Genomic DNA, 13,341 nt, shown 5'->3' on the forward strand with positions numbered 1-13,341 from the left:
GGTTCGGCGCACCAGCTGCTCAGCTATGTCTAATGTGGTCATTGTGCACAGGCATAGTGGCTGTGCACACTCCAGGCATAGAAGCTCGCTGTCCGCTGTACCTCACAAGAGTAATATGCGGTGCAGGAATGCGGAGGCACTGTACTGGGGCCAGGACACTGTTGCTGTGCGCATTGCGCGGGAGCAGCTAAGGTGTGTACCACACTGCAGTCGTTTTCTCGGCTATCTGTTAGGCTGCCCTGTGTGCAGAGCCGCTCTGCTTGTCACATCCGTGCCCTTCTTCTCTTCTCAATCTCTCCTGTAACAGCTTGAGGGGGTCTTGCCCATGGTGTTTACTGCAGAGTCACTGTATTTCCTGTGAAAATCCCAGACTTATTGAGCAGTGCTGTGTGATCACAATTTTTTGCTCAAGAGCATGGGTTCGCGCAACAGGGAGACCTTTCAGGAGCTGTATGTGGAGATCCAGGGGCTGATAGATTTTGTGGAGGTGAATCGTACAGGCTTCAGGAAGGCCCTGAAGAAGCACGACAAGGTCAGTTTCAAGTTTCGACGCCTTGCTGCTACATTTGCAGATCGCTGCCTGGTGTGCGGGTCTCACCTTTTGATCTACCTTAGATGATTCTTGATGAAGCAGAAAACCTGATCAGAATCATCTCATGGTCCTGAAAGGAGACATGCTGCTCCTACGTTTGCAGTCCAATGCCTCAGGATCTGATGTCTCTTTTGGGGTCAATTTCACTTCATGATTTGATTTTGAAAGTCCGAGTGGGTTGACTCATTGGTGCAGGTGTTGGGCGCGCTTGGGCACCCAAAGATGCAGCCAACGTACATGCCTAATGTCGAGGCTGCCTTCCCTGAGAAGAACCGCCTGCGTGTGTCAGTGCGTGGCTCATCCCCTCCACCCACTGTTCTATCAATGTACCTTTTCATCATGAAACCGGTGTGTCTGCATGCATACAAGCCCCATCACTTGCATGCTTTTGCGGCCATTAAAGTCGACAATTAGAGAGTTGTCCGTCACCTTCATTGTGGCGGAGATTGGATTGCTGATGTGCACAGTGTATGTGAGGCTGCTACCCCAAGCATTTTTTTGTGGACCTCATCAATCTAAAGCTTGTGCTTGTGTATAAATGCAGGAAGCTCAGAAGCAGCTGGTGGAGCTGTACGCTGTGGTGTGCTGCCACAACAACCTGCTGCTGGCCCAGCTGGAGCTCAAGGCACAGCTGCGCTCCCAGCTCAAGCTTGAGAGGTGCGCGCTGGTGCAGATTAGCTGATCCATCTTTAATTGTATCACTTGCCAGGGTGCAAGCTGGTTGCATTTCCCTGAGTGCTGCTGCATGTGTCCACCGCTTGTTTGTATGCATGTGCTTGGTGCACATTTTCCCGCAGTACTGTGCTGCCACTAGGTGTTCGTTGGCACCACAGTGCTGCAGGACCATTCGAGGCAAGCACTGGCAGACTGGCAGATTCCTTGGCAGCTCTTTCCTCCTGAAATGCCGATGTAGGTGGCAGGGACATCTTAGTGCTTACAAGGGCTTTTGTGGCTGCTGTGTGTCTCCACCAGTAAGCTTCAGCAGCGCTTCTCCCATATCGATCAAACACTGTGCTGCCATGAAGAGTTTCCTTGGCAGAATCTATCCCTCAAATTGCCCAGCAGATGGCAGGGACATATTGTCAGAGTGGGCGTCAGGGCTTAAATGGCAGAATTCATGCCCGGCATTGCCTAGGAGATGGCAGAAATGTTTAGTCAGGGCGCCTTTCACTGCTGCTGTGGCTGCTGCAGGACGACAGTCTGGAAGGACATGGTGGAGAAGGAGCGAAAGGAGAACGCTGCCACGGTCGACGACAGCGGCGCTGAGTCCAAGCCCTGGTACCGCAGCAGCCTCTTCATGATCGCTCTCTCTTGCGTCGTCTTTGCCGTGCTCCTCAGTGCGTGGCCCCCTACCATCTGCAGACAGTGGGTGTACATGTCTGCTGGGTGTGCATGCGTGCGTGTGATTTATGGCGACAAAGCATTGTTTTGGGGTGCGACAGCCTCACATGCTGCAGATTTCTCTTGACACTTGGGAGGAACCATGTATCCAAATTCAACCAACGGGCTCACATCACACGTCAAGGGAGTTTGCAGGATGCCCTCAGCGGAGAAGCACTTGAATGTGCATGAGGGTCTGACATGCAAAGACTGGAGCCAGACATGCATGCTTGCGTGCATAGCAGGAACAATTTTGCAGTACAGAGTGACAGGCGACCCACAACTGAATTGCCGAAGGTATGCATCTTTGTTGACGATGTGAGCTCACTCCCGGCAGGCGTGCCGATCTTCGAGGAGCGAGCGAAGCAGAATTGCCTGGCGCTGCTGGGATTTGCCTCCATGCTGTGGTGCACGGAGGCCCTGCCACTCTACGTCACCTCCATGCTAGTGCCCCTGCTGGCTGTTGTGCTCAGGTATGAGTACAACCAGGCATGCATGTCCAGAGTTTGCACAGGTCAAGCTGCAAGGACACATTTTTTCAGAAGTGGTCGAGCTTACATGAGTCTCTGACAGCACAAACCTCCTCAGTGTTTGCCGGGACCGTGTTGAATATGCCTGTGTAGAGCTGTGGAAGCAGGGGTGGCCCCCACACAATGCAAATGACAAGAAGGGAACAGAAACTTGGGTGAATTGACTGAGGCCTTCCATGAAGAAGTGCCATGCTGCTGGCTTTTATTCGTGCACACGGAGGGTCAGTCAAACATCCTTTGCAAAGTTCACACATTGCTGTGGTGTGCAGAGTGATGGTGGACGACAGCGGGAAGCACCCGGTCAGGAAGAGCGCACCCGACGCTGCGGACGCCATCTTCAAAGCCATGTTCTCACAGGCGAGTTCACAGCTCTTCATCTCCCCTCATTGCACAATTGAGAGGCACGTTGACGGCCTGCCCTCATACCCCACTGTCACCCTTGAATGAGTTAGGTGATCCAGAGCAAGAATCGTATGCTTCAGGCTCGTTTCTTGCAATAGTCGGTCAAGACATGCCATCCAAAGACCACTCAATTTGTATGTGCGCATTCTAGCATGCATACACTGCACATGTGCGACAGTTTCGGTTGCTCATCTGCTCTTCGGAGCATGCGTGAAGTGCACTGGATTTTTCACCAAATTTGGCAGCTCATCCAGTCTTCAGAGCATGCATGAAGTGCGCATTTATCACCAAGTATTCCCCTGCTCATCCGCTCTTTCCTGCCGTGCAGACAATCATGCTGCTGCTGGGGGGATTCGCGATAGCTAGCGCCTTCACAAAGCACTTCATCGCCAAGCGCGTGGCCGTCTGGGTGCTGGGGAAAGTCAGCGCCAAGCCGCACGCGGTGCTGATAGCCAACATGTTCGTGGCCACCTTCGCATCCATGTGGATCACCAATGTGGCCGCCCCCGTGCTGTGCTTCTCCGTGCTGGACCCAATCCTGCGCACGCTGCCCTCCGGCCATTCTTTTGGCAAAGCTCTGGTCCTGGGTGAGTCCTTTTTGCACCTCTATCTACGTCTGTCTTATATCCGGTGATACAATCTCTCAGGCGATGCGCCTGGCCAATGGAAATTGGCTGGTGCAAGAGATACATTGCACATGATTTTGAAATGAGGTTTGAATTTGGGCAGCCGTGATGTCTGCACTTTGGCCACGTCTGTGCCTCTGACATCCATGTGTTCGCTCGCACAGGCAGCGGCTCATATTGCATGCATCACAGCTGCTCATTTGCACAGACTCTTGTGTTTTGCAGTTCCCCTTCCAGCGTCCTTCAAGCAGTCCTTTACCATCGACTGGTTCATGACAAACTGGCAACATGCCTTGCTGTCTGTACTCAGCATTGCCTTCAGTGCCTAAAGGGGCACATCTGCAGTGCTCATAGAGACACCTCACCACACCATTCTCGTTGTCTCAACAACATTTCCTCCTGGAGGCCGTCTTAGGAAGACATCTCTGCATGTCCTGTACAGGCATCGCGCTGGCGTCCAACCTGGGAGGCATGACAAGCCCGATCTCATCGCCGCAGAACATCTTCGCGATCCAGGAGATGGGCCGAGATGGCGAGCCGCCCTCCTGGCTTGCCTGGTTTGCGGTGGCGCTGCCCGTGGCGTGCGTGGGTAACTTTGCCTGCTGGGGATTTCTGCTGCTGGCCTACCGGCCCGGCCGCACCCTCAAGGAAGTCCGCCGTATGCCCTTCAGCTCGGTGAGGCTTTCTCTGCTAACATTGTGATATCGCTGTCTGGATCAGGACGTGCAGTTTATGTAAGTCATCCGGATCCTGAGGCCTCGAGTGAACCCTTATATGGGGCACCCTATTACAGGGCATTCAAAGCGAGGATGCATAAGGAAGTTTGCCGCTTGCCCGCCAGCTCAATAAGAGCGTCGTCTATGCACTTCTATTGTGAGCATGTTGCCCAGTCCCTTTACGAGAAGATCGTGAGTATGCTGGGTACCTTGTAAATAAGTAAGGATGTCATCACACTTGACCAGCGACTGCTTTTTAGAAGAGATTTGAAGGTCGGTACATCCCTCACATGTAGAGTAAACTGTGCATTGTTGGAGTGTGCAACTTAAAGGCATGTTTTGCCAGACTGCTTTCTTGGAGCTCACCACATGACGTGGTGCCCTGCGCAGGACCCGTTCACGTGGAAGCAGATCTACGTGGTGGTGATCAGCCTGGGCACGGTGGGGCTGTGGTGCGCCAACACCGCGCTCTCCAAGTTCACCGGCCAGATGGGCATCGTGGCCATCGTCCCCATGGTCGCCTTCTTTGGCTTCGGCCTCCTCTCCAAGGTGCACCCTGTCCTGGCCGTTCTTTTCTTGTCTCTAAACAAGCCTACCTTAGAGTGTTGCTGCATCCAACACCAAGCTGTTTGCCACCCTATCCTGTCAAACCAAGCTCAAAATATGCGCCATGGTGTTCTGCGCCTTTTGGCTGCAAAATGAGGCACCTATTTCTGGTCTGACGTACCTCGACATGCTTGTCAACATATGGCATGCAAAGAGTTTTATGTTTGCAGCAACAGGCAAGCCTAAGGCTCCCCTATCATCTGACAGCCCTGGGGCGTCGCCACAGAAACCGAGGATATTCCATGTTTAATTCCAGTATTCATTTCCCGGCTTTCTGCGTGCGCAGGATGACTTCAACAACCAGCTGTGGAACGTGGTGATGCTGGCGATGGGCGGCTCCGCGCTCGGCGAGGCCGTCAAGTCCAGCGGACTTCTCTCCTCCATTGCGCACTCCATCGAGGACGTGGTTGCCGGCATGGGCGTCTGGGCCGTCTTCGCCATCTTCTGCGCGCTTGTGCTCGTGGCCACAACCTTCATCTCCCACACCGTGGGCGCCATGGTCATCCTGCCCATTGTCAGCGCTGTTGGCGCGCAAATGGAGGTGCGGTGTTCTCTCCTGCACCCTGTTTTTTGCTTGCCAGCACCAAAATACTGCTCATTACCATAAATAGGATTCAGTTTGAAAAGGGATTCCAAGGCCTGCTCGTCCATTGTAAGCGCTGCCGGCGCTCAGTTGGAGATATGGCGCTTTCTGCTCTCAGCCCTTGTTGTTATTGAAACGCAATGGATGCCTATCGCCCATCAGGATGCTCTAAAGAGCAAAGGTTGCTGGGTACATACTGGCATGCCTAGCCTAGACGGAGGCGGGGGTTGTCCTGCATGAGCTATTTTCCCATTGCTGGCGGGATGAAGGGTTATATAGAGCCTGTTGGTAGCTGTATTGCGGAGATGAGAGGGTCTTCCAGCTGTGACCTTCACTAATGCCTCAGGATCGTTGCATTTAAACCTGGGAGCATGCACATGTACAGCATGCATCAAAGGCCCCACCCATCCAGAAACATTTCCTTGTCCTGTACCCCTCTTTCTGGGCGGCCGCGTTGCAATGGAAACCGAGTATCAAGGTCTGGCGCTGTGATGTTTGCAGGAGCCCCACCCGCGGCTGCTGGTGATGGGGGCAGCTTTGATGTGCAGCGGAGCCATGGGCCTGCCGGTGTCAGGCTTCCCCAACATGACAGCCTACGCCAAGGAGGACCCCACCGGCAACCCCTGGCTATCCACCATCGACTTCTTCAAGGTCTGCGCCCGAACCCAAATATCGCTCTTCTTTGCTTCCGCCATGCACTTGGCTGAAATCGTGAGCATGCCAGGACATAATCTTCTGTGCATTCGTGTCCTCCCCTGTGAAGCAGACCACGTGGGAAATAGCATACTTTCCATATGCTCAGCAGTGTCTCTGCACATTTGTGGTCTGCGGGGCTGGTAATTTACATCGTGCAAAGAGGACGATTGGTTTGATGGAGCCGGTCCTTAGTCCATCTGTCTGCACATGCAATGTCAAATCTGGTTTCGCCCTGTGTCGTGGCATGTGACATGCGGATGGTTCCTGACTGAAGCACTCTGCTTGCTGTTGTCAGGTGGGCGTGCCATGCTCACTGGCCACGTATGGCCTCATCGTGACAGTAGGCTATGGCATCATGAAGTTCGTTCTGGGCTGGTGAAGAGGGAGCGCTGCGCAACTGGCATTCCTTCCTGAGATTGGCATGCTGCACCAGGATGACTAATGCTGGATCCATGACTGACGGTGCCTTTGTGCCACCACATATTGTGGGCGCTGCAGAATCCGCTGTGCCTGCTGTGTGAAAGTTGGCCTTGTGTTTGGTATTTGAAAAGCTTGGGCCGAACTGAGGGGGCGCTGTGACGTTTCATTGACATACTGTGGAGAGTTTTCACATGCGCAGTGCACCTACTGGTGCGTCAAACTGCACCAATCGCTGTCTTCTTGTTGTTCAGAGATATTTTTCTTTCCCGATGTGCTCCATTGGTCTTAGAACAAGCAGGGATCCTGTCAGTTGGACTGTCCCACATGCAGCTTTCAGACAAGACTGGGTCCTATTAAATCTGGTCTCGGTGGTTCTATGGATGGGGCATCCATGTCAATCTTTCTGGCGGATGTTTGGAGATCACCGATATGTGGTTGCTTCTTCCTAAATTCAAGAGGAGGCAGATATGACAGCAGACATTTGAGAAGCTTTCCCTGGCTGTGATTTAAGCATTGCGACATGCAGAACCTCATAGCAGGTGGTGATCAAATGTTGATAAACATGCATGCAGAAGGCACTATGGGCATAAATGCTCATTTCTCGAGAGGGCTTGCGTTAAATGTACTGCACTGAAGAAGAATTGGAGGTGCCACTTCTTAGGTAGGCACTGAGAGGGCAAATGCATTGCCATATGAAGCTGCATTTGGCTATGATGCATACATAAAGGAAAATGTATTCCAAAAAGAAATTTTACTTGCCAAATGGGAATCACTGAGCCCCACCCTTTCACCTTTCAGGAAGGGAATGGGTCATGAGCAAAGAGTGGGCACAAATCAAATCACTCGGCAAACGTTCACCTAATTCCTATCACAATGTAACACCCAAGCAATTGCTGTGCCCAGTCTCTGCGCTGCCCCTGAATCGAAAGTAGCAGCATCAGTTGTTGTTATCGAATGAAATTCTGCTCAACAAAAAAACTCCACAAACGCAACGCAACACTTGCAAGGTACCACTGTTTTCTGTCCTACTGTCGTGCAACCTTCCAATGCTGCTTAAAAGCCAGGTTCCTGTAAATCACCCTCTATTGCACGAGCACAATAATGTCAACATTTGCAAGTTACTACTACATTGCTCTACTGCTTCTATTTGTCAAACTTCCAAGTCTTTTTACGTTCAAGTTGACACCCTGGTTCAAGCACCTAGCCTAGCAACGATGCAGTGCACCTCGCAACTTGCTAACCAGGCCCCACCTGCATGCTATCCAAGTGTTGCAATCTGTTATGATGCCCTTCCTGAGCATGACTCAATCATCACCACCATAATGTCCCCACTACAAGAGCCTTCTGCTATCACAGTAATTCCAAGAAGCCGGCCTTCCCACAGCAGCTTCCCTCTGCTCCTCTGCAGGTGGCTATTGCATGCGCCCCTTGACATGCTGCTCATGTGGGTTGCCTCCCTGTGAGAGATCTACCAACGCCATCATCGGCTTCCCATCACCACTGCCTGCTTGTAGGAATTTTCCTTGAGCCCATGATCCTTGGCTCAGCCTGCAGCTGCCGCCATCCGACACCGGCAGCTTTCCATCGTCTTCCATCTGTGGTACATCACTTGACACACGACAGAAGCTCTGCCGTGCATGCCATCCGGGGCGACAGTGTGCTGCCGCCTTGTCTGCTTTTTATATTGAGCGATTAAGGTCTTTGCCCCACGTGCATGCCCGGCAGCGGGGGGACTGTATTTGCGCGCCTAGGCGCGGTGCACGGAGCGCATGAACTTGTGGCAGAGCTGCGAGAACTCTGCGGCCACCTTGGCCGCATCGAGCGCGCCCCTGCGGCTGGCCACGCTCGCCGCCTCCCACCCGGTCACTGCCGCCTTGGCCGCGTCCAGCGCCTGAACAGACGAATGCAAATTTGAATACTAAACTTTGGAGACGTTGAAAAATATCATCGAATACGGGGTCAGCAGGCTAGAGGTGTGACTGTTTCAGGCCCCAGACCAGTCAAGGATGCATGCTGCTTTTCAGCGTACTGGCATTGCTTGAAGACAAGAGCGCAAAGGGGCTCAATGAAGGTATCTTGTGATTTGAAACATGCAGCAAGAGGTGAATCTTCCTTATGGATTGGAGGAGTATTAAACATGTAAACATACCTGTGAATAAAGAAAGGGGAGTAGAGGGCTGAGCGCACCTTGCCGGCTACGTCGGATGCCTCGGCAATGTCCTTGAGCTTGAGGTAGTCCCTCTTCTCGGCGTACAGTGCAATGCCGGCCTCCACCGCGCGCAGTGCAGCCGCCGCCGCCCGTGCCTCCGCTGCAGCTGACTCAGCAGCCACCTCCTTTGCCTGCTCGCAAGAGAGATTCATTTTGTCAGGCAAGCCCTCTTGTACTTAGTTTCATGCTCTCAAATAATCATTGCCTTATTGGGAATGGCTGACACACAGGTGAAGGCTTTGTCAACATCCATGTCTCTTGGTAGGCCGGCCAACTGATGGCTGTGTGCAACGGGACTTGGGGGTAGACATAGCCTTCATGCAGGCACTCCTACAGGTAGAACGATGAGCTTGCATGGCATTGTCAGGTGGCAAAATTAAATGCGACAGGGGCACTTTATGGGAAGGGGGCTGCGCACCATGTTGAAGGACTGTGCAGCGGCCTGTGCGGCGGCCAGCGCGGCAATTGTGTGCGACAGGCGAGCGTGCTTGCTGGACTCCAGAGCGGACGCCTCTGCTGCAGCCGCCGCTGACTGGGCCTGCACAACGCAAGCCACACACCTCAATCCTGAGTACACAACTTCTTGCATGTCACACAGACACATGCACTAAACAAAAGACGTTGCCAAGACCTTCCAACATCTACATGTTGTCTCCTCCAGTTTTCACCCTCGTAGATCTGATGCTCCGTGAGGTGTTTTTTTCAATTTTACTTACGGTAATTTGCCAGCCGCACATATCTTGCTGGCAGTGAAACTGTCGGTCTGCACGCTGCTGGAAGGGGGGTTGTATTATTCATTTCATGTCTAGGGCGGACCTGGCTGGCGCGCCATGCGGCGACGGCGGCCTTGGAGGTGGCCTCCAGGGCGTCGCTCTTGTTGGCGGCCTCCTCAGCTTCGCGTGCCGCCGTCTCTGTCGCCTCAGCCGCCGTCTTGGCAGCCTGCACACCATAATACTCAAACGTCAGCCCATTTGTCGCACCACCTTGCGATGCTGTATCAGGAGATTATTGCACGAGCCCATCTTGTACTTTTGCTTGTTTGCAGGGCACGCCGCATGTAATCCAGCCAATGCAAGTGCCGGTGTGCTCTGAAGCTGATGCACAGCAGACATTGCTACAACAATAGTCTAAGAAGTAGCCCAACCGAGTGTGCAGGCGTTGGCAGAAGCTGCCAGCACATTCACTCCATGCATCTGGGGCAGGTGGCAGCCTTTACCTGCAGCTTGTTTGCAGACGCACCTTGCCACTGCCAGGTAAGGCGTGCAATGCATACAGTCACACTAATACGGGGCAGGTGCATCACCTGCGCATTCTCGGCAGCCTCGGCTTCTGCGGCGACGGCGTCTGCGGTGGCGGCGGGGTCCATCTCCTTGGCGCCGGCGGCTCCCGGGAAGGTGGCCTCGGCCGCGGTCACCAGCGTCTCCAGCCGCTTGAGCGTTCCAAACTCGGCGTCCATTCTCTCCAGCATGACATCGTGCGCCGATGCGATCTCGTCCGCGCTCAGGCCGCTCTTCAGCGCACTCCAGCACCTGAAGCCATTCAAAAATGTAAGTCATGTCAATGAAGCCTGTGCAAGGGAAGTTCCTGTCGTCGAGAACCGGCTGCATGTCCCTGCTGACTTAGAGCCCCTCAGAGGCCTGGTGAGTTGTTGCCTTGAGGATCATGAGTTGTTCAAGCAGCGCTCTTGCCCAGGTGTGCGGGCTGTGTGGCCCTGGCGAGATGCAGCTTCCAGTCTTGCCAGGCAGGCTAGTCCTCAGCCCAGTCACTTTCCACTAAAAGCGATTTACCTTCCAGGCTTGTGATGGACCGAGCTGACAGCTGGTAGTGCTTTTCACAAGCAAAAACTGACAACACCTGAGCACTGCCCTGATGGGATATTGCGTTTTCTTCTTCAGTGGAGGCACAGCATGATGGAGCTCTGAAGCCTGCTGGTGAGAGTCTATCTATGCGCAAGGTGCGTGCTTGGGTAACGAGGGGGTTGCAGCACCTGAAGGCGGAGCGCAGCAGGGAGGCAGCGAGCATGGTGGAGGCGGAGGCCAGGCCGGATGCAACCAGCTGGCCGACGGCAGGGTCCATGTTGGCATCGGGCGCCAGGCGGCTTGGCTGGCTGCGCAGCTCTCCAAACACGTTGCAGCCTGCGCACAGCATCACAGGGATGGTGTGAGCGCGCTATGAAAATTCTGGTTGTTTAGACACTGACATTGCAAGCGGCAGACGGGACGTGCAGAGCAGTTTGCATTCTTGTAGAGGACACGCCGGTACACTGCTTCCATTTGCATGTCATCCTTTTCACCGGTGCCACAAGTGGCTGATGTAGGCTTGTTTGTCATGCAAGGGAGTGCATCTATCAAAACTGTAGTGCAAAAACAACCAACGGCATCAGTTTACACTCTGCACTCTGCCGGTCCGCCAACAATATGAATCGGCCCTAGCTTGAGTTTCACTAAATGCGTTATTTGGTAGGCAGAAATAGAAGGCGCACAAACCTGCAGCCTCAGCGTCGGCGGCGGTCTTGAGGGAGCCCATGAAGATGGGGCCGCCGGGGAGCACCATGAACTGCAGCCAGGCAGTCATGCCTGCCTCTTCGCTCCACGCCAGAACGTCCATCGCGTCAAACGTCCAGCCGCCCAGCGAAGATCCGTTCACCGACACAGCCGGCTGGCCTGCGCGTTGACAGCGCGACAAACATTATATTCTGCCACCCTCTTACTTCTCATTTTGTAAAATCCAATGCATTGCCTTGAAAACAGCTTCAAATTCACAACCCTGAGCACTGTGTCCGTCTTCATGCAAAGTTGCAGCTGCTTGTCTGGATATGGAAGCATTGTTACAATGGTCTGTGCATCCCCGCCATCAGGCGCCTTCATGAGCCGCTGGTCAGGCCAGCTCCTTATGGTCCACATTAACACGACTGGGCATGTTTGGTGTGTTTCCTCCTCCTCGGAATTGGGAATGTCATGTCAATATGATGTGCTGTGGGCGCAAAAGTCAACATCAGGGCGCACCGTCAGCGCCAACGGAGATGGAGAGCTCGAAGCTGGCGTCAGCGGGCTTGCCGGCAACCTCGGGCAGCTGGTGGCTCTGGTACACGCCTGCAAAGGCCGCCAGGTTGTCTGCGCTGCCGGGCGCGATTGCCGCCGCGCGGCCCGCAATGTTGACCTGCGCGCAATTAAAACCCGAAACTCATGGTGTGAAGGATCGAGTGCACATGATCTGTCAATTCCTGCTTTATTTGTCGACAGATAGCAGGGAATAGATGTAGCAGATTGTGTGCATGGCAACAACCATCTAGCTCTGACATGCATGGCAAAGATGGTCCAAAGAATTGAGCAAGAATCAACTCCAGGGCGCTGCCTCCCTTCAAGACTGCTGGGCTCTTGCCAGGAGACTGGAGGCGCGAGCGGGGGCTGATCTCACATTCTTCTGGACGCTGAATCCTCAGATGGAAAGTAAGCGGGGCGCCCTATCACATGACAGGGCGCTGAGACGTGCAGAGCAGGGGTGCTGACCTTGCCGGCGACGATGGGGGGCGCGATGGGCCAGTTGACGGGGGTGTCTGAGGGGTTGGCAGCCCACAGCACGCCGTGCGCCTGCAGGCCCAGGTAGGAGTCGTCGTCGGACTTGCCGTAGCCGAAGAAGGAGCTCAGCTGCAGCTCCAGCATGACTGACGCGCTCTTGCCTGTGGGCGTCTCCCAGTCCAGGGGAGTGCTGCGGTGAAATCACCAGAAATTATTGGAATATTTTTCACCGGATAATATTCCTCACTTGAGAAATGCTTTTATGGGTCTGGTAAGCCCATGTCGCATTGGGCAGTAGGCAGACAGATTACAGGCGCGATACTCAAAGGAGGCGCTCTTCAGCTCAGGTAGGGTGGAGGTCACATGATGACTCCGCATTAAGGTGCTAAGGAAGGTCAGGGTATTGATGAGGGGAGAAGGCAAGGAAGGTTCACGTGGTTTTGAGGACTCCAGACTTGAAGGTGTAGTCGGTGATGGGCTTGCCATTCAGCAGCACAACGACCTGTGGCCAGCACACAGCGCTCACACAACATAACGTAAGAAATCTTTTGGACTCCATGCATGTCGGAGTAGCTTTCAAATTGATGCATGCAATGAATGAGGCTTTGACTGGGAGCTCACCTCGGAGTCAGATCCGCGCTGCTTTCCGATCTCCAATGTGGCGTGATTGGCGGCTCCGGGCAAAGAGTCCCAGGGGTGGGTGCGGTCAGCCGACCACAGCACAAAAAGGTTGTACCGGGACGCCCAGAAGAGGAGGTCATTGGACTTGGCATTCTCGAGTGCCTGCGAATTTGTGAGCAGTCAAAGCCACGTCAAAGCCTGGCCAAGGATCTTCATGCTGGTGGGCATGACAATTTCATCCCTGACAGACACAGCAGGAAGCCTGGCAAGGCAAGGGGGAAGAGTATCGGCGTAATGGTCATGGTATTGAGATGTCAGGTGCCCCACCTGCATGACTGAAGGGATGGTGGTGTCGAAGCCCTCATCCTTGATCCAGGTGGCCACTTGCAGGTCGCCTCCCTCCACCAGGGAGTGCTCCTTCAGCAGACCAGCAAGGTGTCTC

At 53.9% G+C, this 13,341-nt stretch overlaps 2 protein-coding genes across 2 annotated transcripts; one reads left to right on the top strand and one right to left on the bottom strand.

The window, feature by feature from the left end:
• Positions 1–415: 415 nt before the first annotated feature.
• On the top strand, positions 416–7,075 carry COCSUDRAFT_27773 (hypothetical protein; the record flags this gene model as incomplete). The annotated part of the gene is made up of 12 exons (XM_005649563.1): positions 416–583; positions 1,137–1,249; positions 1,784–1,929; positions 2,310–2,445; positions 2,772–2,863; positions 3,110–3,114; positions 3,233–3,491; positions 3,973–4,205; positions 4,637–4,795; positions 5,139–5,393; positions 5,940–6,086; positions 6,427–7,075. The coding sequence occupies 12 exons, from the start codon at positions 416–418 to the stop codon at positions 6,508–6,510; spliced, it is 1,797 nt and encodes a 598-aa protein (XP_005649620.1). The 3' UTR covers positions 6,511–7,075.
• Positions 7,076–7,154: 79 nt separating this feature from the next.
• COCSUDRAFT_52756 (hypothetical protein) lies at positions 7,155–11,396 on the bottom strand. Its single transcript, XM_005649564.1, has 7 exons — positions 11,247–11,396; positions 10,748–10,895; positions 10,064–10,289; positions 9,577–9,699; positions 9,179–9,298; positions 8,739–8,891; positions 7,155–8,442 (listed from the first exon to the last, which is right to left on the bottom strand). The coding sequence occupies exons 1-7, from the start codon at positions 11,365–11,367 to the stop codon at positions 8,299–8,301; spliced, it is 1,035 nt and encodes a 344-aa protein (XP_005649621.1). The 5' UTR covers positions 11,368–11,396; the 3' UTR covers positions 7,155–8,298.
• Positions 11,397–13,341: the final 1,945 nt, after the last annotated feature.

This window comes from Coccomyxa subellipsoidea, assembly GCF_000258705.1.
Source record: "Coccomyxa subellipsoidea C-169, whole genome shotgun sequence".
Taxonomy (NCBI): Eukaryota; Viridiplantae; Chlorophyta; class Trebouxiophyceae; family Coccomyxaceae; genus Coccomyxa; species Coccomyxa subellipsoidea.

Coding starts and splice junctions, on each gene's coding strand:
- COCSUDRAFT_52756 (XM_005649564.1), bottom strand. CDS start 11,367: ATGGACGTTCTGGCGTGGAGCGAAGAGGCAGGCATGACTGCCTGGCTG. Junction 9,700..10,063: donor AGGCTGCCGAGAATGCGCAG/GTGATGCACCTG, acceptor TATGGTGTGCAG/GCTGCCAAGACGGCGGCTGA. Junction 9,299..9,576: donor CCGCATGGCGCGCCAGCCAG/GTCCGCCCTAGA, acceptor TGCGTTGTGCAG/GCCCAGTCAGCGGCGGCTGC.